The following is a 23,130-nucleotide window of genomic DNA, read 5'->3' on the forward strand; positions in this document are numbered from 1 at the left end:
GTGTCCAGACTCAGAATGTCTGTGGATGAATGAATGGGTAGATGGAGACCACCCCCATGCCCCACGGAAGGCGCAGGAGGAGATGAGTCGACCCTGCTGGTCACTCTGCGGAGGAGCCCCGTGGGCATGGGGAGAGGGGACGAAGGCGGCTCCCAGGGGCCACCGTTTCCAACGAGATGGAGACCTATAGTCCAGAGGGCTCAGGGCTGTGGCTGAGCAGCCACCAGGCAGAGCACCCAGGAGCCCCATGGGTCTCAGCCGATGGGCTCTTTTGCTGCCCACGGGAGGTGGAATCTGCCAGTTGCAGGTCTAGGGGGACAAGTGCACCCGGAGTCCGCCCCTTGGCAGCCGCGGGCAGCAGCGCTGTGTGGGTCCCGCACACATTTTAAATCCGTCATTTCAAGACCCTTCACAAGAATCATGTCAACTTGGTGAGATTTCTCACCTGGTTTCACCGCCCATGTACGCACACGGACACCGCCCACCCGTGCACATGCCTTGTACTCACCACCCACACCTCCACACCGGGTACACACGCACCCCACATACACATGCGACACACATACACACACATGCCTCATACACCCACCACACATCCCCCCACACATGCCCACACCCACATACACACACACACACACACACACACACACACACACCGGTAAGAGAGGACTTTGCCAGTTGAGGAGAAAGGGGTGGGGCGGAAGCCGCTCCCCTCCCCTCCCCATGCTGTGCTCCTTGCTGGGGCAGGTCGCGGCCCTGGCAGCCGAGGGAGGACAGCACAGCACACGGTGCCACGTCAGGACCGCCCCGTGTGAGCCCAGCTCAGCCGCAGCCTCTCATACAACTGCAGGTCCTTGTCGCGGCCTCCGTTTCCCCAAGTGCAGAGGGAAGGCGCGGGTTAGCGGTTCCCGGGGCTCCCAGCTCGGCGCTGTCCCCAGGACGGTGTTGTGGGGGGCGGGGAGAAGGGCACGGAGGCCTCCGGCTCGGCCTGGCCCCCCCTCCCCGGTGAGGGGAGTCTTTGCTCCGCCCTCTCTAGCCCACCCAGTATGTCGTTTAGAAAGAATTAAAGTAAAATACATTTAGCAGATTCCGCAAACGTTCATTAACACTAAACTAGACCGAAGCCTAATTGGGCCTTTAATTATTCAGAATTGCAGAGGAAGGAGGTGGAGTTGGGAGGGGGGCAGGGGGGAGGGCGGGAGGGGCAGGCTGCCTCCCGGAGCTCTTGGGGGAGGTGCCCTCTGGATTCCAGAAAGCTCTCGGAGCCCCTGGGGGTGCAGGCCTAGGGCCCTTCTTCCTGCCTCCATACTCGACCGCGTCGGGGCTGGAAGATTTAAAGCCCTATTTTATACCCCAGTGGGCACTGTGTTTTCAGAGGGCAGCAGCCTTTTGTTGTAAAAGAGGGCCTCACGGCTTCCTGCGTTTCAGATTGTGCTGGAGTTGGGGGCAGGGCTGCTCCTTCCTTGGGGGGGTGGGTCTCCCCGTGCCTGAAGTGCGTGGCTCTGGTGGTGTGTTCCCTCGGAGGCCCCAGTGCCGACCTGCGGCCGGGGCTGAGGACCACAGGCAACCCGCCGAGCGGAAAAGGCGTGTTGGGGCCACGGGTTACGTTCTCTTTGAAAAAGCCGTCAGCCCTGACTTTGGAAGTGTGGGCCTTGGAGGCAGGCCAGGCTTTGGATCGTTGCTGACCGCTGTGGGATGGTAGACAAGCTGCTTAACTTCTCTGGGCCTCGGTCTCCTTCTGTGCGGCCTGAGACTCGAGACCGCGCTCACCTGCCAGGGTGTTGTAAAAATCGGATCGAATCAGGGAGCGGATGGGCTCAGCCTGGGGGGGACGGGGTGACCTTGAACTCATCAGTTGGCTTCGAGGGACACAGCCTGCTGGAAAGAGGACGGATGGGGCGTAGACCGGGAGTGGTTGTGCCCCTCGGACCAGTGGTTGCTTTATGACCGGCCCGAGAGGGGGTCCTCACTCCAGGTGGGACGGACATAGGAGTCTGTGTCTTGTTTTAGGGCAGTGGAGTTGTTTGGCATCTTTAACATTGGCTTTCTCAATCTTAAATTTAATCTTACTCAAAATCCGTGAAAAGCATCCCTCGTCTGGCAGAGGAGAAGCCCGTTGCTCTGCGTGTGGCCCCTGTCGGAGGGCAGAATCTGGAGCTGGTGCCGACCCAGCAGCTTCAGCTCAGCCCGCGGAAGCCCCCGCTCTTGTCGGTTTTGCCAACACAGCAGGAACGCTGTGTCTCAGGAGGGAGAGGGCTCTCGGCTGGGGAGGCCATTTGTGTTCCTCCTCCCAGCATTGTGGCTGCGGGAGGACCTCGGTGCAATAGGCTCAGGGATGGGGTGGGGGTGTGTGGGGGGGGGTTGCTGCGGTCGTGGGAGTGAAAAAGCCCCAGGCCTCTCCCACCCCGCGTTTCCCATCCAGCCAGCTGGTTGAGACAGATGTGTGTGTGGTTACTGCTGGGCAGGCACTGCGCCAACGAAGTGGTGCCGTTTCCAAGTAGTAGGCAGCCGCTTCTGGCTCTGGCGCATCCTGGAAACCTCCCTGGAGGAGGTGGTATTGGGGCTGGGCTTTAAAATATGAAGGAAACCCAAACTCATAACTCTTCTCCAAGAAGTCCTGTGGTTATTGGGTGCGACAGAATTGGGCAGGTGAGGGGGCAGGGAGAGGGTAAGAGAGCACATGTTTCCAGTTCCCCACAGGAAGGGTCGGAGGGTATCCCAGTCACCCACATCCGGTATTTTACAAACCCGGATTTTTAAACTGGATTTGTGTTTTACTTTTAAATAACTAGTCGTAAAATCCCAGGCATTTAAAAATGCTGCAGTGAGTAATATCGGTTTTTCTCCTACCGAGAAGCATTTTGCTTGTGCTCTTACTTTATCTACGGGGATGGAGGCTATACTGGAAGTGGTAGAAACCGCACTGTCATCTGTTCACTGACCGAGTCAAGCTACGGGTCATACCCAAACGATTCCGTGCCTAAAAAGGGATTTTCAAAGGCAGCAAGGAAATCAGAAATGGAGATCTGCGGTGGTTGTGAAGTGTCTTCCTCCCTGGTGATTGGATTCGATTCCCAGAGTGACCCGAACGCCACCGCACAACCCTGAACTCCATCTGCTCCCCCCACTGCCCCCAATGCATGTACACAGAAGCACCAGCCAGTTTCCCCAAAAATAAAACGCCCTGGCAGGTGGTTGCACCGAAACTGTTTTTCTTTTAAGCTCTCTGGAATCCTGTTGAATATTAAAGTTCCATCTTGAGGATAGACTCAATTCATGTCTGTCTGCAAAGATGGGAAATAGAGATTCTTCACGGGCCGGGTGATTGATTCCTGACTCTGTGCATGGAATGCATGTGTTTGCAGAGCAGTCATCTGCCCATGACACCGGGAGGGGTGATAGATGGTGCGTGAGATGACACAGAGTCAGAAAGAGCAATTCCCTCGTAGCTTGGCTCCCTCGTGCTCCCCACCTTCGCAGCAGGATCCCCATGAGATGTAGGGGGATGGAGAGTCTCCAGCCGGGGGCGGGGGGAAGCCCAACAGCACCGTTCAGACAGGCTGGTGTTTAAGCCTGCCTATCCGGTTTTATCCTGCAGAATAAGGAGACTGAGACCCAGTCTCTTCCCCACTGACAAAAGAAAGGAAAAAAGAAAAGTCACCCAAAGCCTCGTAGGCCTGGAGCTGGGAGCTGAGGGAGGACCCGAGGCTCCTGAACCCCTGATTTGCATCCCTGGCTGGGAGAGAACGCATTCCGGAACATGGCAGAGGAAACGTTTCCTAAACCAATTTGCTCTGTTTGGGGAGTTCTTGGTCATAACGCTCCCCGATGCTGGTGATTAACTAGTAAATAATGCATGGGCCGCCTCTGGCTCCCAGTGTGTCGGCTGCGTGGGAAAGGTCACTGTCGTGTATGAGGAGGCAAATAAGCCGGGCAGGCACCCGCTGCAGCTCCTTCCCTGAACCTGTTGCCTTTTTGACAGGTGCAAAACATGTCTCAATCCATAGAGGTCCTGGACAGGCGGACCCAGAGGGACCTGCAGTATGTGGAGAAGATGGAGAACCAAATGAAGGGACTGGAGTCCAAGTTCAAGCAGGTGGAGGAGAGCCATAAGCAACACCTGGCCAGGCAGTTCAAGGTACGTGTGCTGCTCCTCCTCTGAGTCGAGGCCGGGCTTGGTTTCTCTTTGCGCTTCCCCCTTCCCCTCCAGAAAGAGACACTTGGGGCCGGGGAGGAGCCCAGCAGACATGGGCCTTTGCCTTGTAAATGGCCGCCGCTGTCCTTGGAAAAGGAGAGGCAGCCGGCCCTCGCTCTCTTTTGGCGAAAGACACAGTCAAATGGGAAGATACAGCTGCAGTTTTCAGCCCCCATGAGCTTCCCAGGCCGGGGTCCCAGGACCTGGCTTTGCAAGCCAGGTCATAGATTAGCTGGGGAGGGACACGATTGGTCCTCATCATCCGGCAGCTGCTGTAGGTAAATCACATTAGCCAAGGATTAGCTTAATTGATTAGAGCCATTTCTGAGCAGGGATCACTCGGGGCAATTTTTCACATCTGACCTAATTTAGCTATGACAAGGCACACTGTAGATTTGTAGGGAGGAAAGAGAGAGACACCAACATCTTTCTCACTTCCTGGTAAGTGTTTTTTCTTTTTTTTTTTTTTTTCTCTCCCGGTCTGTCTGGACATTAAAGCCAGAGTTTGGCCTAAAATTATATATACATATATAGAAATATGTATATATATACATATATATTCCTTAAGTTTACTCAGCTTCAAAATGATTACATTGAAAAATTATATGCACCTTAATTAAGGCACACGTGCATGTTAATTACTAATCTAGCCCAGATATAAATGAACAGGTCAAATTACACAGCCCTGCTTGACTAGAAATTGCTGACGCTCTGTCTTCCAGTCCTTTTTATGCTAATGTTTTCCTTTGATGTGCTCCCTGCATGAAGCAAGAAGTAATCCACTTTTAAAACTGATACATTATACAGACGAAACGGCAGGCTAACGAAGTAATAAATCTATATTATGAATAAAATAATAGCAGGCCTGATCCTATCGAGGAGCAATGAGCCAGTGGCTCATGGTGGAGGCAAGGGACTATGTTGTCCTTGCTTCTGATGTCATCATCGTGGTGCAATATCTTGGAGAGAGAGATTTTTGACCTGCCTGACCAAAAAGAGTTTGTGTCTCTCCCTGAAAGCCCAGCACTCTCTGTGCCATGCTAGAGTCCGATTCCTTTGAAGATGGGGGTGTCTTTAGCGGCCATGAGCTAGCTCGTCTTTGCAAGCACTGTCCACACAGGCATCTCTCTCAGTTCCAAAATTTGGGGCAACATGGCCCCAGGGGAGGAAAAGCAATGCCTTGCCTTTGACCATGCTTTAATTGCATTAAGAATTACACCAGGAATTGTGAGAGAATCTCTATAAATGTTAAAGCAGTTGGTTTGGACTAAATCTAGCAATGGAGTGTGTTTTGGTTTTTTGTTTTTTTTTGTTTTTTTTTTTTTAAGTGACCGTGAAAATATTTGTCTATTGATGGCTGTCTGTTTAAGGCAGGCTAGTGAGGTAGCTCTTCAACAGTATTTCGTTTTCTTGCTTGCAGGGCTAACTTAAAAGCGTTTTTTCAGTGCTGCAGTGACTGAAGATGCAGTCCACTCCCATGTAACCATGAAAGAGGGTCAGAGAGCTTTTGCACCATGCATTTTTACTATTATTTCCCAATACTTAGCACCATGACACTAAGGAACCTTGAACACAACCAGGACCCTCTTTTGCATGCGACTGTAGCTGCATTCCACGGACAGTTTGAACCCTTGTCAATGCATTTTTTGAAAAAGAAAAAAAAAAAAGAAACTTTGTGTGTGTGACTAAAAGCATGTAACCTTAAGATGTTGCGTTCTAAACTGACAATAAAGACCTTTCCCAAATATGTTGGTGTTCTGAAGACTGTTTAATATGCTCTTCTAACTCTTTTGGGCCAGAATACATAAACCTATAAATGAAACAGGAGTGTGCACAGACTCCCTCACCCGGGGAGAAGCCAGGCCAAGGCAGGGTGTTGCAAGTTTTTGCACGCAGAGCACTGAACCCAGCTTATTTTAACCTTGCAGGCGATAAAAGCGAAAATGGATGAACTTAGGCCTTTGATACCTGTGTTGGAAGAGTACAAGGCCGATGCCAAATTGGTATTGCAATTTAAGGAGGAGGTCCAGAATCTGACGTCAGTGCTTAACGAACTGCAAGAGGAAATTGGCGCCTATGACTACGATGAACTTCAGAGCAGAGTGTCCAATCTTGAAGAAAGGCTCCGTGCATGCATGCAAAAACTAGGTAGGACCAGAACCCTGCGGGGGCGTGGCGCTGCCCCGCCCACCTCCGCTCACGCACAGGCTTAGGGAGTGGTGCTGAAGCGGACAGCGCCCGCCTGGCCTCAGGGAGGGCGCTGCCAGGGGCGTGGCGCTGCCCCGCCCACCTCCGCTCACGCACAGGCTTAGGGAGTGGTGCTGAAGCGGACAGCGCCCGCCTGGCCTCAGGGAGGGCGCTGCCAGGGGCGTGGCGCTGCCCCGCCCACCTCCCGCGCAGGCTTAGGGAGTGGTGCTGAAGCGGACAGCGCCCACCTGGCTTCAGGGAGGCCTGGCCTGGCCGGATTAGGGCTCCTGGGTAGGGCTCCGGCGTAGGAGCACAGGTAGGCGGCACTCACCCTAGGGCACTGGCCAGCCCTGTGCAAAGGCTGGCTCACAGACCCCATGAAGTCACACATCCGGAAGAGGGACTAGATGCCACATGCCATCTGCAGAATGTATGTGTGTGCGTGCACACGTGAGTGGGTGTGTGTGTCTGTGTGTGATGGGTGAGTTAGGACATGAGTTTAATAGGGCTGGAAGCATACATCTCATACTCTCTCCAGGCTGGGGACAAGGGCTGACGGAACTCCTGAGAGAGCTAATCGTGCGTAGTTTGAATAAAAGAAAACAGAAAATTCAGTCACACCAGCGTAGAGGACTTGCCATTCACAGTGAGAAAGGGCGTCAGTCCCTCCTAATGGCCTGGATGGAGGGAGTCCCTGGGCTCACTTGATCCTCAACCCTGTTGTTGCTTCCTTGGGGGGGGCACCAGATCTGGGGGTTCCCCCACCATGGGGCGACCTATCTGGATTCTGGCTTCTGCTTGAATTCCCACTCACCTTACAACTCCCCTGTTGGTTGCTGTCACAGATCGTGACTTACTGGCATCTGAGCCCACTCTTCTGGCCTGTTTCCCAATTTCCAATTCATTCTTGGGCTTCGTGTGCAGATCAGCTGGCCCTTCTCTCCTGCTATGCGTTTGACACCAAGGCTGTTCGTGTTCATACTGTATACTTAGTGTACCATAGGGTAATTTTTAGGGTAATTCTGGTTAATGAAGAAGTTTTCCTTGGGTTTTATCTGATATTCTAACTTGACTCCCTCCCCACACCTACCCACCCATACCCCAAATACCTTCTTATAAACTTTCAACATCCCAAAGTAGCAAATACTTTTAAAAATCCCTGATGCCTTGAGGCAAAAGGGAGAGAACATCCAAAAGGCAAGGAAGTAGTCGGCCAGCCCCCCTGTTGGAGCAGGTCCGCACACCCAGATTATTTCAGATGCTGTTCTAGACCTCCCAGCAAAGGCAAACACTCAAAAGTTCCCCAGCCCAGGGAGGATGGCGAGAGGCGTTGGGAGTTTAATCTGGCTTAATATGGGCACTTTGCTGTGTCCCATGAGGGATTGTCTTCTGCGTTTTTCCAGTGATGCCCCAGTCCTGGTGTGTCAGGGGCAGGGGGACCTGGGACAGCCCCAGGAGGGTCAGGGCGGGGTAGTCACAGCATTTCCTGTTCGGACACTGTAGGGGTCGGTGTGGCTGTTTCGAGTGTTCACGATTATAGAACTGTATTTATGACTGTGGGTTATATAATCACTTCCGTTGGGCACAGATTGGGATTTCTACCCAGCATTAGCCTACGCTGACTGCCTCTCTCTCTCCAGACCCTCCAAATGCCCCCACCAGGGGTCTCAGCCTCTGAAGAATCCAGGAGCCGGGTGGTGGTGAGGGTGGTGGTTATTGTTTATTTTGTGCCCTCCCTGGGATACAGACTGCATATGTCAGTGAGAAACTGAGATGGGACCTCCATGCTTTCCCTGTAGGGGGGGTCAAGGAGCAAAATGGAAATTCAGAGTGGAAAGTTACAAACACCGAGAAGCCACAGGCCTCTCCTGGGGGGGGACATCACCCCTCTTGGGAAGAGCCGCCTTTCCATCAGCACCTGGTCTGTTTTTAGAAGCTGCGTGAATTTTCCTTCCAGCTTAGGATCTTGGGGCTTCCGCACAGTTACCCTTGGGCCACCGAGATGTTCGATCTGGGAGTAAAGAGAGAGGATGACTCCCGGGGGCCCCGCTCTCTCCCATCAGAATGCAACCATGTTGTCTTGCTTCTGTGTTTCTTTCTTCAGAAACACCTTGACTTGGAGGTAGACCCACTGAACCAGAGTCTACAGTGGGGGGGTGGGGGCGTGGGGGGGCAGGGATCTGCATTTAACCAACAGCCAGGAGATTCCCATGAACACCAAAGGGTGAGAGCCCTCGGTCTGTAAGTTAGGTATCACCTGCGGCTGTGTGACTGTCCCCAGGCACTGACTGTCTCAAGGGCAGCCACTTGCTTATCTGTACAGTGAAGGTGTAGGAGTCCCCATGCCCTGGGATGACCACGTGAGTCCAGGGACACCTCATTGCCCAGCAGAGTGGGTGGGGGGTAGGGCAGGCGAGTTGTAAGTGCTAGGTAGGCAGCTAGGTGGGCAGACAGACAGATACGTTGACAGGTGGAGGGACAGATAGGTGGGTGGGTGTGGGGGCAGATCAACAGGTAGGTGGTAGTTTGAACAGTGGCTCTGCCCTCTCCCTAGGTTCCCATTCAAGCCCAGTAATTTAAGGACCGCATTCCTATCCCGTAGCTGCTTGAGATGGTCTTTATTTCAGCCTCACTAATGAGTATGATCTCAGCAGCCTCTTTCCTGCTTGGAGGTTCCGGGGACCACAGAGCCAAGGAGGCATCTCCTGCACTGTGAGGCCCCCTGTTCCTGACAGCTGCCGGGGAGCTTGGGGCTCCCGCTGGGTGTAGCCTTTCAGTAGCTCCTGCCCTGCCCCCTGGGCACCTCGGCTCCTTGGTCTGACGTCTCCCTGTCAGTCCCCGTTATTTCCTCCCGGTATAGACACTCCAGCCCCCTCCGCCAACGTGCTTTCAATTGGGTGGCTTCTTGCGACCACCCTCTCTTTTAAGTCGACGTGGTTGGTAATTCCTGACCCCAGTACATACACAGAGCAAAAACAAGGCTCCGTTTGTTTTCTGTTTCTATTTGTAAAGATTGCTGTCTCGATGGGATTGTATGTTTTTCCCAGAGGCCCAGCCAGAAAGGATTCGGAAACTCCGTTTCTAAAACCAGAGGTGGGGCTCAGCCTCTCTGGGCATCTCTGCGAGAGAGGCGGCTTCTGACCGCTCTCCTGAGCTCCCCTTGTTCCCAGACAGGGGAGCGCCAGAGCTGCCCCGCCACCTGGTCCACCAGGCTGGGGCAGGAGACTTCATGGCCCCTCTCCACTGGGACAGATGACCCAGAAGCTAAACCAGCAGGCCCAGAGACTCAGGATCCAGTGCAAAATGCTGTTCGTACATCAACATCCCGAGCATCTCGTAGGTCTGTTAGCTTCAGGCCTCAATTTTCCACTCTGTAAAATGGGGGCAGGGGGAATAGCTGAGTTTTAGGGCTTCCCCCAGGGGTTAGGAAGTGCCCAGACACCTGGGGCCCTGGCATCAGAATCTCTGGGGCTCTGATTGTTCCACCAAGAACACATGTGAATGAAGCCCGTGGGCTTCAGTGTCAGCAGTCCCCTAGCCCCGGGTCCATGTTGATAACAGTCAGGGCATAGATATCTTTGCCAGTTTGGGATGTCAGGGCATGGTGCTTTGCCTGGGCTCCACATCCCTGGCTCTCTCTCCTGGGGGAGACAAGTCTGAAGCCTCCTTTCCATTCTCTTGCCCTTGAGATGGGGCAGGCTCAGGAAGGCAGAGGGATTGGCCCCAGTCTGCTCCCAGGAGCCTGGAGGGACTGGGGGAGGGAGCTGCTGCCAAGGGTGAGGCCGAAAGTCACGTGAACAGGTTTTGCAGTCAGTGGGGGGTGGAGAGATAAGCCAGGGAGACCTCAGCCTGCAGGAGACCCCACGGCAAAGAAACCGATCCACAGCTGAGCCCCAGTGGGACGCTGGCAGGGCAGGCTTCCCCTTTGGAGCCTCCTAGGAAGTACTGGGGATTGTGCCCGGGAAAAGGTCTCCCGGCACCTGCCCCTGCCCTGCCCATGTGCGGAGGGGAGACGGGGGGACCCTTCCTGGGTGCCACTCCCAGGCTCGGTTCTCCCTCCTACGAGGACATGTGCCTTCCCCAGCTCCCAGCCCCGCAAACAGTTCCCAGTCCAGGAGGGATGAAAGCTGGGGCTGAGGGAGCCCGAAAGCTGGGGGCCCAGCCTGCCTGCTGCGGGGCTCTGGGCCCTCGCTCTGGCCTCTGGCCTGGATCTTGGTGGGCATGTCACCCCGGGCCTGCTCCAGGCTCCCCGTGGAGACTGTCCCAGCTGTTGTTCAGAAGTGCACCCCTAGCAATAGCACGAGGCAAATGATTTCACGCAGGGCACTGTTTTGTCTAGGCCCCTGGCTTTGCACGGCGCCCTCCCTCCTGACACCCGTCCTGGGCTCTGCCCCTGAGCTCTGGAGGGCGAGGGCGGCCAGGCCCTCCCCGCAGGGCGCTCCGGCCCCGGAGCTCCGCCTCCTCTGAGCTGCACCTGCGCAGGGACCTCCTTCCCTCCTTACGCACATCCTGAGCCCGCGTGACAGAGAGGGACACTTTCCTGAACTGAATGTGCCAAGACTCCTCCATGAGGCTCTGCCGTGGGGCTTTTTTAGATCCTGTCAGCTCCCGAGGTCTTGGCAGAACCAGTCTGGACAGAGAACCAAAAATAACTCCCTGACTCAAGCGGGGGGTGGGGGGGCAGCCTCCAGCCCGGGAGGCCCTGGAGACCTGAGGCTGCAGCCAGTATTTGGAAGAGCAGGGCTCCCCGGGCAGCCGGACCCTTCTCTGCACGCTCTGATCCATGATCTCCAGGCTCCCTCCAAGGGGCTGGGGAGGCTGCAGGTAGCCCTCGGAGCCGGGGAGCACCTTGGCGAAGGGAGAGCAGACCTCAGCCCAGGGACGGCAGGTATTGGTGCTACTGCAAAGCGTTTGCCTCCAGATCAGACCCGACCTGCAACCTGTTTCCTTCAGTGGCCGGCTCCCCTGCTCTGCCCCAGCCCTGAAGGCCCACCGTGGGCAGGACACAACTGGGTGGTCCGAGGCAGCCCCGACCCCAACTTTTCTCCCCATCCTTAATCTGAATTCACAGTCATGAGAACGGCAGCTGCCTCCCCTGAGCCCGACATGCACGCCAGGCGCCCTTCTAGAAGCTCCCAACTGCTTCAGCCCCTACAGCTGCCCTTTGGGCTTCTGTCGCACGCTCAGAGGAGGGGGACCTTGCTTTACCTCTCATCCCCTCTGCTGGGGCATGTGGCGAAGGACACCGTGAGGGTTTTCTGAGAGATGAATCATTTTCCCTCTGAGGAACTGAGAGATGATTCCCTCACTAGTTCACGGACAATGCCTTGGGCAGAGCCTTGGGGAAACAGCAAGAGAGGGCAACAAGCTTGCAGCCCGGGGCAACCAGACCTGGACCCTCGGGTCTGAGGCCCCAGGACATATGGGGTCACTGGCAGGAGTTGGTGAGGACAAGGTGGGCAGGGTTCCAAAGGCGGAGTCTCAGGACGAGGCGTGGGTCTGGGCCGTAGAGGACAGGGGGCAGGGCAGGCGGAGGACGTGCAGGGGGAGGGACAGCCAGAGCAGAGGCGTGGCGGCGAGAAGGGCCGGGCCTCCGTGCTGCCGGGGTAGGCTGGCCCGCCATGTTCGCCCGCCGGGGGTGATGTGGAAGACGGACAGCTGGTCTCCTTTGGGGAGGTCAGCCAGCTCGGGGGGCTTGGCCGGAGCCTCGGTGTGAGTCAGTATAGCGCTGTGCGGTGTCCGATCCCACGGTGTGCTATCGGATGGGAAACCCATGGGCCCACCGGACTCCCCGAGCCATGACACCCTTGAGGGTGATGGCTCCTCCTTCCAGGCTGCGGGCAGGACCGCTGTCCCCTGGCTCCGCGGTGGGGAGGCTGTTGGTGGCTGGACGTGTTCCTTGTCACCGTCTCCCGATCCCCACCCAGGTCAGAGAGGCTGCTGTCTCCTTGGGGACAGCCAGCCCCCAGAGCCCCCGCGTCATAGGAACCAGGAGAGTACAGGAGGACACCGGCCTCGGGCACCCCCTTTTTCTCCCAGTCCCTGTAGACGCTGGTGAACTTTGGACCTTCCTCCATGCCCCTTGTCCTCCCACAGATGGGGACATGTGCACGGGGCCCAGCGAACTTGCTGCGATTCTCAGCAGGGACCAGGTCCACCCGCAGACCTGCCGCCAGCCCCCGAGCGATGACTCCTGCCAGGAAGCCGTGGGCTGTGAGGGGACAGTGTCTACGTGGGAGGGCCCACGGTTGCTCCTAAAAGCGGAACAGACGGGAAATTTGGAGAGGGGAAGGCTGGTGAAAGTAGGTGGTGGACCCAAGGCAGCGGGTTGCGGTGAGGAGGGTGGTGCCGCTGACCTGACGGGGACCTGGGTGCCCACCCCGCCCCCCAACGGCCTGCAGGCGGCTCGTCCCTCCTCACGGCCTCTGCGCTTCCGCCAGCACAGAGATGGGGCACCCGGCACTGGGCTGGGGGGTCAGGGGTCTGTCTCTGCAGTCCTGCGTGATGGCATTAGCGCACATACACACCCCTGCTTTAAGTTCTTAGAGACCAGCTTCCGAGGCCTGGCCCGGGCCCCACTCTCCCCCTACTTTTATCCTGATTATCCCGGCTAAACTGTGTCCCTGGCTTAAGTCACTGTCAGTCTTCTGAAAGCCCCGGATCTTCTTGGAAACTTGCTGACTGGGCTGTGTCTACCTGCCGACTAGCTTCTGGGGCTCGGGAACTCCAGGCTGGCGGGGATTCATTTATTCTGGAAGACCTAAGTGGTTGTGGAGTCTTTGCTGGGGCGGCAGGTGCAGCCTGGCAGGCCCACAGGGCTGTAGGAAGGGCGCTGGACTGCAGAGAGAGCTGGGTCTCAGCCTCCGCTGTCCCCGAGTGCTGGTGTGGCTCTAAGTACCCCCCAGCACCACCCCGGCCTCCATCCCTGAGACGGGCAGCACCGAGGCCACCTCTGAGGCCCAGTCCGTCCGGCTGCCCTGCTCTGTCAGTGCCTCCAGAGTCTCCACTCTCCTGCCTCAGGGCTCCTCCCAGGCAGAAGGGACCTTGCCCCCTGCGGGAGATGCTCACAGGCTCTCTAGGGAAGGAGAGGGGCCTTTCTCCTAGTCCAGTTCTAACTGGCCCCGGGACATGGAGCTGTGGGTTCTTCCCAAAGAGGTGTCTTGGGACCCTGCGGGGAGCCTAACACATGGAGCTTGGGATGTTCTCTTTCCCGGAGGCTTAAGGGCTCAAGCTGCTGCCGTGCCCACTGCCTGGAAGAAAAAAACCATGTCGTGGCGAGGCTGGTCACCCCCATGTCCTGCTCTGGCCCCTCCAGCCCCAAGCCCCTGGGGACCGAGGGAGGGAGACAGTGGGAGGGCTGCTGCCCCTCCCTCTCCCCGTCCACCCTGGCCTCAGCGGCTCTGTTTGGGGCGGGGGTGCTTCTCTGGACTTTGGGGCTAGGGGTGTCACCGGGGAGAAGAGAAGCAAGAGCAGCCGACACCCTGACCGAGGCGGGCAGAGGGACCCCGCGTCCTCCACAGTGGGTGGTCGGGCTCGGGACAAGGGAGTCACTCCTCTGCGCTGTGTACTGTCTTCCAGCCTGCGGCAAGCTGACAGGCATCAGTGACCCCGTGACCGTCAAGACCTCGGGCTCAAGGTTCGGGTCCTGGATGACGGATCCTCTGGCCCCAGAAGGTGATAACAGGGTAAGTGCTTCCTCTGCCGGGCCTGGGTGCGAGGGTGCTGCGGTCACTCGGGGGACAAGTGAGCCTGGTCTCCATCTCCTGAACGTTTGGCCCTCACGCCAATGCCCGTGTGCCCACCTGTGCCAAGAACCGCCCCGACGGCTGTGGCGGGAGCCCAGCTGGGCACCCCCACAGGTTTGTTCCCCACCCTACCTCCGGCCGCTCACGTCCTGGCTGAGCTCCCTGTGCTAACCCCAAGTCACAGACCACAGGGATGGGGCCCAATATGGGAACAATGGTGGCAATTGTTAGAGCAGGGCAGCCCTGCCAAGCCCTCCCCGGCTCCGCTCTAGGGGAGGGGAGCCCCCAGCCACCCCAGCCCTGCTCCAGGAGGACCGTCCGGTCGGACAGGCCTTTCCTACTTCAATGGCATCTCATTTGTGTCAAGGCCGATGGAAACACAGGTTCCTTTTTGATTTAGGGAAGAGATTGTGTTCGTTTCCCCCCCCGATAAAAAGTCTGAAAAGGAGAGAAAGGCAGGGCCCGGGTTGAGCCTTGTGAGCCCCTTTGGGGGTGTGGGGTGAAGGCTGGCCGGCTGAGCGCGGGGCCACCTGGACGTGGCCGTTCGGTGGCCCTCAGAGCCTCTGCCAGAGGAAGACTGGCCTAGGGCTGTCGGGGAGGAGGGAGAGGCCTGGGCGTGTGACCTCTTGCTGGCTACGCCTCAGGGCACAGAACAAGCCAGAAGTCTGGGGCGTCTCCCACTGACCCCCCGGCTTTCGGCGGCTGACAGGATGTTTAGAAACTGATCACTTTTTAAAAAAGTCTCTGCTCTTCCTTCAGGCAGGATTGAGGGGGGCTGCTGGGCCTTGTCTGGGGGACTCTTACTGGGAAGGGAAGGGTCGCTTCCTCTCCGGATTTCTGGCCTCGCTCTTCCCTCCCCCACTGCCACAGCTGCAGGTGGCAGGAAGCAGCAGCTTGTATTTTGGAAGTGAGGTGGCCCCGCACTTTCTGCTGGGGAAGGTTGGGGGGAACAGGGACCGCCGGCCCGGCCCCGTGGTGGCTGCCACCTGTCTACCCACCCTCCCATCCCCGCCCCTAGGGCAGCTCACACCAGCCTCTGCTGCAGGGGACTCTGGAGGGGCCGGTCGGGGACTGCAGACCCGGGATGCCAGTGCGGACAGGTGTTTGGGGCGGTTTCTGTTCTCGTTCCTGAGTCTGGACGGTCAGCTGCTGCTTGCAAGTTCTCTGACGGTCTAAGGGGCTAATTGTAATCCCGATTGGTCTTCTGGCCCACATCCCCCGCGGCGAGCCCCAGCGCGGCTCCAGGGTCGGCCCCGCGCTGGCACAGCGGAGCGCTTCTGTGCGCGGCGATCCGTTAGTCACATTCCCGGCCCTCGGCGCACCGCTCTGCCTGCCGGTCCGGCTGGGCGTCCAGTGACCCCCTCGCGACCTGCCGGTGTGGAGGTTGCCGTTACCCCTGCTATTTGGTGAGAAAACCCCGGTCTAGTCTTGTGCCCACGGTCTTGGGAAAGGGCGGTCAGCGGTTTCACTAACAAGCGTCTACGGCAGTTGCCCAGAGACTGCCCCGTCCCTCCCCGCCCCCTGCCGTCCGCCTGCCCACCGCACACGCCCCACACCCCTGGGTCTGGGGGTTTGTGCCCACGCGTGCCTCCGGCCCCACTGTGACACCCTTTCCTTTGTTGTAAGCAGTGCTCTCGGAAGACCCTTTCTCAGGTCCCAGGTATTGGGGCTCCGGGAAGCCGGGCTGTGTGCCCCAAACAGGGAAGCTGTCTGTTCGCAAAGCTGTCGGGGGGTGGGGGGTGCTCTTGATAACTGGACACCTGTTTTCTGCTTGGTGACCAGATCGCCGTCCAGAAAGGGAGGCCCCGGGGATGGGCAGAGCATGCGGAGAGGGGCAGCAGGAGGAGGCTTCCGTGGGGAGCTGCTGGCAAGGGGAAGGGGGGAGCGGAGCCTGCGGTGGGGACGCTGGGCAGCTCTGCCGCACACCTCTGTGGCTGGGGCCATTCCAAGCCGTGCGCTCAGCACAGCCACCCCCAACTCCCGGCGTGCTGAGTGACACATCCCTGCCCTGCCATTCATCTGAAGGACAGATGTTTTGTTTTGCTCTTTCTCATTCTCCCTCCCAGTGTGGTCACACATGCAGGACACCAGTAACTTGTTCCAAAGGGAAACAATCCATGTCAGCTTCGGGGCAGACTGCCATGGCGGTGTGGTCAGAGACACGTGGCCAGAGGTTGGCGGGGGTGGGGGGGGTGCAGGGAACGCTGCACAGGGGGTCCCTGGTGGGGGGCCCGTGGCGGGGGCTCCAGAGGAGTGGGCACAGCTCACAGCGACCCGACACCTTCGCACTGAGCTGCTAGAACAGGGTTAGCTCAGGACGTCTTGTGCCTTTCCTTCTGTGACTCTTTTATTGATCTCCAGCTGTGTGCCAGGCCCTACGCTGGGCTTGCGGTGTTCTTCTGTGCCCAGAGCTGCCTTCCCTCGGTGGTGACTAGCCCGCATGCTTCTGACGCTCTCACCCCTGATGGCAGACTGTGCCCCCCTGCCCCCCAGGAGACCCTCTCCCTGACTCTGTCTGGAGTCCACGACACCTTCCCTCCTGTTCGCTGGCTTCGGCCGTAGACGTCCCAGGCCAGTGGGCATCCGCTCCTCTGTGTCTACGTCTCTCCTCCCCTCAAGACTCCACCCACTGGATTTAAGCACCTACCCTAATCCATCTTGGGATCCTTAATGACATCTGCAAAGCTCTCTTTTCCAAATAAGGTCACAGTTACAGGGTCCCGGATGTGGACATGTCTTTTGGGAGCCACCCCCTACAAAATTGAGGCCCCCCTGCCTGGGGGTAGAGGGGGTGTAAGCAACATCTTCTAAGAGATGAACTTGATCCGTGGTCCGGGGGCACCGCAGTGGGAGCAGCAGGTGTGGGGCACAGGGAGGCCGGACCACAGGTGCCTGAGAGCCAGGGACTTGGCCTGCCAGGTGCAGAGGCCGCTGGATGCTGCCGGGAAGAGCCTGGGACTGGGGAGTCGGGTTTACAGAGCAGCGATGGTCTGGATCACAGTTCTGGAAGGTTCTATCAGGTGGCACCAGCCCCGGAGGCCGATAGGGAGCTGAAGGCATAACCAAGGGCACAGGCCACAGCAAGACGTGCAGGCTCCCAGCCAGAGGGCCCAGCCTCGCCTACACATTGGCGTCACCTGCTCTCACCAGCACGCGTGCCTGGCTCTGTCCCTGGAGTCCCATGCGACTGTTCTGGGCTCGGGGGGCAGCTGGGGGCTCAGGGGGCAGCCAGGTTCCAGGTTCTAGAAGTTCAGATATGGGGGTTCTGGGTGAAGCCAGAGAATCGGAGGAGGCTTCCTGGGGGCGATGGGATTCTGTGTGAGCCTTGGGACTCGAAGGGGTGGGGCAGGAGAGGCTTTCCGATCCGGAGATCATGGTGAACCCGGAGGGGCTGCCACAGTGAGGGAAGGGGTGACTTTTCTCCGGCCCCTCAGAGCTGCAGTGCAGTGTGTTCTTCGGTAGAGGGGCTCGTTGGGGGTCTTGCAGTCACGGGCCCAGAGCTGGTCAGTAGACATATAGGGTCTTGTGCCGGCTTTCCCTCCCGGCCTAAACTGCGCTTTCCCAAAGCGTGCCCTGGGTCCGATTCGCTAGTTTCCGGGAAGAAGAGGCGGTTTACAAATCCCGAGCAATTTGGTGCCCATGTCACCCATTTCTGCCCACGAGAGGGAGGCACCGGACCCTGGAGGTCCCCCGTGCCACAGGTCCACTCGTGAGGGAGGAGACGTTGGCACACGTTCAGGGGTGCTCTCCATGCTGAGCGGGAGAGAGGCAGCTCCCATAGGCAGGGGTCGGCAGACGGTTCCAAGTGGGGCATGTTGTTTGGGCCGGGTCTTGGAAGAAGCAGTGAGCGCCCCGTCTCTGTAGAGAGCCAGGCGCAGGCAGGAGGGCCAGTCCTCGGCAGCGTGACCATGGCACCCAGAACCCCTGGCAGCCCAGCACTCTCCCGTTCTAATCGGAGACCCGCATCACCGTGGGCCGGGCTGCGGGGCCTGAGGGTAATAAAAGCCTCAAACGAGACCCAGTTTTCAAAAAAAGAAAAACTCATTAAAGAAAAAGCGCATCTGTCTCCAAGCATCCAGATAGATGCCTCAGGAACAAGGTTAGAATTTTTTTTTTTTCTTAATTTTTCACGCATGTGTGATGCTGTGTCTGAAAGCCGCGCTTCCTTAATCTCCCCTGCAGCTGGCAGAGCCTTGATGGATAAAGCAGCTGTCTTATTGCCGGACAGATGCTCTGGGGATGGCGTTAGCCCAGCAGATCCGCCTCTGAGTAACGGCATTGCTTCCTAGTTTTGCTCCCATATTGGTTGAAAATGACTAAAGCATTTTGTACCAAGTCTAGACGGTTTTGGAGCCAACTGGCATTTACGCGATCGTCAGAAAACTCTTCCTCTTTGACCCCAAACGTGGGCCACCCCTGGGTCTGTTCTCTTGGTGGCTTGTGGCCCTCTGTGACCCTCGGGGCCTTGCACGAAGGCTTCGTTCTTCTTGGAGAAGAAGTTCGGGGGTTGCGGGGACCGTGATCCCACATGTATCGTCCCGCACGCCTTCCTGCCTGGCAGACAGGACGCCCCACCGGGCCGCTGGTGGGACAAGAGGCCTGATGCCCAACAGCCCCCTGGGGCGCAGGAGGTCACCCTTCCTGGCACCATTGGCGATGGATCTCCACATCCCCAGTTTCCCCTTGTCCGGCGCTGTCTTGCTGGCTTGGGGGTTCATACACTGATGGGGTTCCTTCCTTCCCCCTAGTAAGTAGGAGCACCTGCTGCGGACCCTGCCAGGGACAACGCAGGGAGCCACAGTCTGGACGCAGCCCGAGCAGAGGGGGCTGGGAAGGTTCTGTTGCCGCCCACTTCCCTGACTTGTGGGATGGCCACAGCCCAGGCTCGGTGGCACCTGTCCCCAGATGTCCTGCCCAGAGTGTGCCTTCCCATGCTTTGTCCTCACCAGACTCTTCTTTCCCCGCAGGGATGGCCCTGTCCCCTCTGAGGAGTACCTGTGGGTTTGGGGGAGGGACAGGACATCGCCCGGTCTTCACTCCCCTCCCCTGCTTCTCTCGGGTCCTTCTCAAGGTCCCGGCTGCTGCCCAGTCAACGAGACTCTGAGCCTGAGCGGCGAGGCTCCGCAGGGGGGGCACAGCCCGGCCCCCAGAGCCCCTAACGGGTGCGCTCTCTCTGCCCCGGCCCCAGAGCCGCTAACGGGTGCGCTGTCTCTCTCTCTGCCCCGGCCCCGCAGGTTTGGTACATGGACGGTTACCATAACAACCGCTTCGTCCGCGAGTACAAGTCCATGACCGACTTCATGACCACGGACAATTTCACGTCCCACCGCCTCCCGCACCCCTGGTCCGGCACGGGGCAGGTGGTCTACAACGGCTCCATCTACTTCAACAAGTTCCAGAGCCACATCGTCATCCGGTTCGACCTGAAGACGGAGACGATCCTGAAGACGCGGAGCCTGGACTATGCCGGCTACAACAACATGTACCACTACGCCTGGGGTGGCCACTCAGACATCGACCTCATGGTGGACGAGAACGGGCTGTGGGCCGTCTACGCCACCAACCAGAACGCCGGCAACATCGTGATCAGCAAGCTGGACCCCGTGTCCCTGCAGGTGCTGCAGACCTGGAACACGAGCTACCCCAAGCGCAGCGCCGGCGAGGCCTTCATCATCTGCGGGACCCTCTACGTCACCAACGGCTACTCGGGGGGCACCAAGGTCCACTACGCCTACCAGACCAACGCCTCGACCTACGAGTACATCGACATCCCCTTCCAGAACAAGTACTCCCACATCTCCATGCTGGACTACAACCCCAAGGACCGCGCCCTGTACGCTTGGAACAACGGCCACCAGATTCTCTACAACGTCACCCTCTTTCACGTCATCCGGTCCGACGAGTTGTAGTTGTCTCCGCCCGGAAAGCCCGGGGGGCCGTGGCCTCCCCCACACGGACCTTCCTGTGGGACAGCTGCCGACATAACCTAACGACACTAATAATACTAATTTCGCAACGTCAGCAGCAGCGTGGGCCCCGGCGCCGCGCGGGGGCGTCGCCTCCCCGTGCCTCCGGTCGGAGCGAGAGGGCGACGCACTTGGGAAGAGAAGATGCCCCCGCCCCCGCCCCCACCCCCGTCTTTGCAGCTGGAACTGCATCCAGGGATCCGGTCCCGGTCCCCGCCCCTGCCCCGTCGCCCCACCCCCTCCCGCCTGGCCCCCCTTTCTGGTCAAATTACCTACAGAAGTAAGGCAACGACTGTTGGCCAGTTCTCGCCCTGAGGACAACCACTGTTAGGTCGCATGGACACTCCCCCTAGATCGCGCTGGGCTCCGGTGGGTGTGCCTGCCGTGTCTCGTCGAGGGCCCGCGGCCGGCCGCGCTCGGCGTCCGCGGGGGCCGCCGTCGGCGACTGGAACTCAACCCATCGCAGCTGCCGTCTCTCGACCGCCTGTTGTGTCTCCACCGAGCTGCCCCGAGGCCCCGCGCCCCCACGGGCCCCTGCGCACCGCCTGCCGCCGGCGGCCCCGGGCGTGGCGTGGACAGCCGCAGCGCCCACTTGTTCGAGCTCGCGTCCCCCCCGTAGATCTCTTGTGCCGCGTCTGTCTGTCGTCTCCTTGAGGTGGTAGCTCTGTGTGTTCAGTTCCTGCAACGAGTGTCGTAAATGCCGTGCTGTAGTTTGGGTTTAATAAGTGGATGGTTTTTGTTCCTAAAAAGAAAAAAAAATTCAGTGTTCACCCTTAGAAAGAGGTGATCAAGTTCCTGTTGATCCTAGAGGAATTAATCTCTTCTTGTTAAATTATCTAAATATCGTAACTGCGGATAGGAAGGGCTTATGGAGGGGAACTCTGTTTCCGCCGGGAAAGGAACGATCCCGAGGACAACAGTGCGTGGGGAGTTCAGTCTGAAGTTGAAACGAGCTTTGTACCGTCCAGTTATCGAAGGAACAATAAAGATATTAGGAGATGTCTCTAGTTCGCTCGTCATTTCGGAGGTGTTAAAGGTGAGGGGGCCTGGCAGAGCCCTCTGGGTGTGCCCTGCGGGGTGTCCTGGAGGGATTGCCGCCGGTCCCCAACCCTGTCCCCCCTGGGAGCCGGAGGACCAGCCTGGGCTCTGCCGCCCCTTGGGGTGGGTCCGAACCGAGGCTGCAGCCCTGGAACCCCACCACACTCCGCTCTGGGCGTCTCCTCCAAGAGCTCCTCTGGTTGGGGCCGGGCACAGGCGCCCTCCGGAGACAGGGCGGGGCCACCTATGGAGGAGGGGTCCTCGGAGGTAAAGCAGGCTCTCCCTGGCGGGCTGGCTCAGGGGGGCTTTGCTGGGTCCCAGAGGTCAGCGGCCGGCCCTCTCTGGGACCTCACCCGGGTCCCCAGGCCTGGGACACAGAGAATCTCAGGACCTGGGCCAACTCACAGGCTGTGACCTTCCATGAGGAAGTGGGTCCTGCCCCAAACCCTCCCCCCCACCAAATGCTTTCCTGCTTTCTTATCACTGGGCCTGGGCCTGTTAGTGTGTTTCTGCCGGGAGCTCAGGGATACCCCCACCCACAATGCAGCAGAGGAGGGGCAGGCAGGGGGAGGCCTGGGCTTGCATTAGAGCCTCGTTCACCGGACGTCCCCCGTGAGCAAGACGGCTCTTCCTCCTCGGCCAGCAGAGCTCGCAAGTAAAGATTGTAGAAGGGGAGATGGGTTCCCACTTCTGCATTCTTCCAGATTTTCTCAGAGTGAGGCACCCAAGGTCCTCCCCCTGCGAGATAGGAGCCGGCTATTGGAATAAAAGCCCCGAGTCTCAGTAAAGCCACAGTTCAGTCCACAAGGCCCCTGGCTGCTCCCGGGGTGACGGGGACCCGGCCAAGCGCACCAGGCCGGGGCTGCCCGGTGACCGCAGCTGCCGAGACGGGCCGACCACCTCCTCGTCCTCCTGAATGGCGCAGGGAAGAGCAAACATACAGAGAGACACCTGTTCCGAGTTCCAGAAACAAAGCAATGGCCCGAGAGGTGCAGAATGGATTTGCTGTCTCGGACCGAGAATTTGCTGGGGAAAATACGCCTCCAGGATATTCAATACACAAGAGAAATGGTCCGTCCGGAGAGGAAATCAAACAAGCGACCAGCCACTAAATCTCCCAGATCCCAATAACTGAATATATCGGCTGACGGCACAACATCTGCGGATGAATTTTCTTTATTAAAAGTCTGGCCTGGAATCAAACCCATGGTTCTTTGGGGAGGGGGGACTCGGAGGGCAGGGCATGACGCACTCAATCCCGAGTGCGGCCAGCCTGGGGCCTGCCCCATTCCTGAAAGCGCCGTCTGGAAGGAAGTCTGAGACAGTTGACCCCGCGTGCCAGTGCCCGCAGACCATGCTGTGGCTCCTTCAGACCCCCGGTGCCCGCACGGCCCTCACACAAGGCCCCGTGAGGAGCCCTTCTCCCTGCCCACGCCCTCGAGGGCCTGCTGGAGGGGGGCAGCTGCTGTGGTCTCGGCGGGCCGCTCGGGCTCCTGGGAAGCGCGGGGTCGCGGGCCGGTGCCGGCTGCCTCTGTGAGCCGGGCCCAAAATGGGAGTGGTGGCTGTGGTGGCTGTGGTGGCTGCCGGGCGCTGAGCACAGAGACAGCGGGGATCGTTGCTTTATTGGAACCTTTAACTGAATTCCATCTGACGGTTACAAGTGGTCGTTTGAGCCAAGGCCACATTAGGTGCCCATGGAGCGCCCGTCCGGCCCCCACGTGCCCCTCTGACTTCACAGCACCCTGTAGAAGAGGCACCAGTCCCTGTCCCCAGATCAGGGAACTCGGGCTCCAGAGGCCCAACCATCTCCCGGGCAGTTGAGCTTCCAACCCATGACATAGCGTCCACACCCACACGACGCTGCAGGCCGATGGAGAAGCGTCCGGAAGCTCCGGGCCTTTGCAGGCCGCTGGGGGCGGTGAGTGGACGTGTGGGCAGGACTGAGCCAAGGACGGCAAGCGGTTCCTCGTGCTTGTGCGGGAATGAGCCCCCCGGGGGC

The 23,130-nt window shown here is 58.6% G+C and overlaps 1 protein-coding gene across 2 annotated transcripts in view; it reads left to right on the plus strand.

Annotated features, from left to right (window-relative positions):
- The window catches only part of OLFM1 (olfactomedin 1), a 35,611-nt gene extending 14,515 nt beyond the window's left edge, over positions 1 to 21,096 (plus strand). For both annotated transcript variants that reach the window (XM_004756981.3, XM_045082873.1), the window contains exons 3-6: positions 3,983 to 4,138; positions 6,124 to 6,343; positions 13,961 to 14,067; positions 19,362 to 21,096. In XM_004756981.3, coding sequence (XP_004757038.1) covers positions 3,983 to 4,138; positions 6,124 to 6,343; positions 13,961 to 14,067; positions 19,362 to 20,036 — 1,158 coding nt within the window. In that variant the 3' untranslated portion in view covers positions 20,037 to 21,096. The remainder of the gene's footprint in view (positions 1 to 3,982; positions 4,139 to 6,123; positions 6,344 to 13,960; positions 14,068 to 19,361) is intronic.
- Positions 21,097 to 23,130: the final 2,034 nt, after the last annotated feature.

Source organism: Mustela putorius, unplaced genomic scaffold, assembly GCF_011764305.1.
Source record: "Mustela putorius furo isolate JIRA1106 unplaced genomic scaffold, ASM1176430v1.1 tig00000596_pilon_pilon_pilon, whole genome shotgun sequence".
Lineage (NCBI taxonomy): Eukaryota > Metazoa > Chordata > Mammalia > Carnivora > Mustelidae > Mustela > Mustela putorius.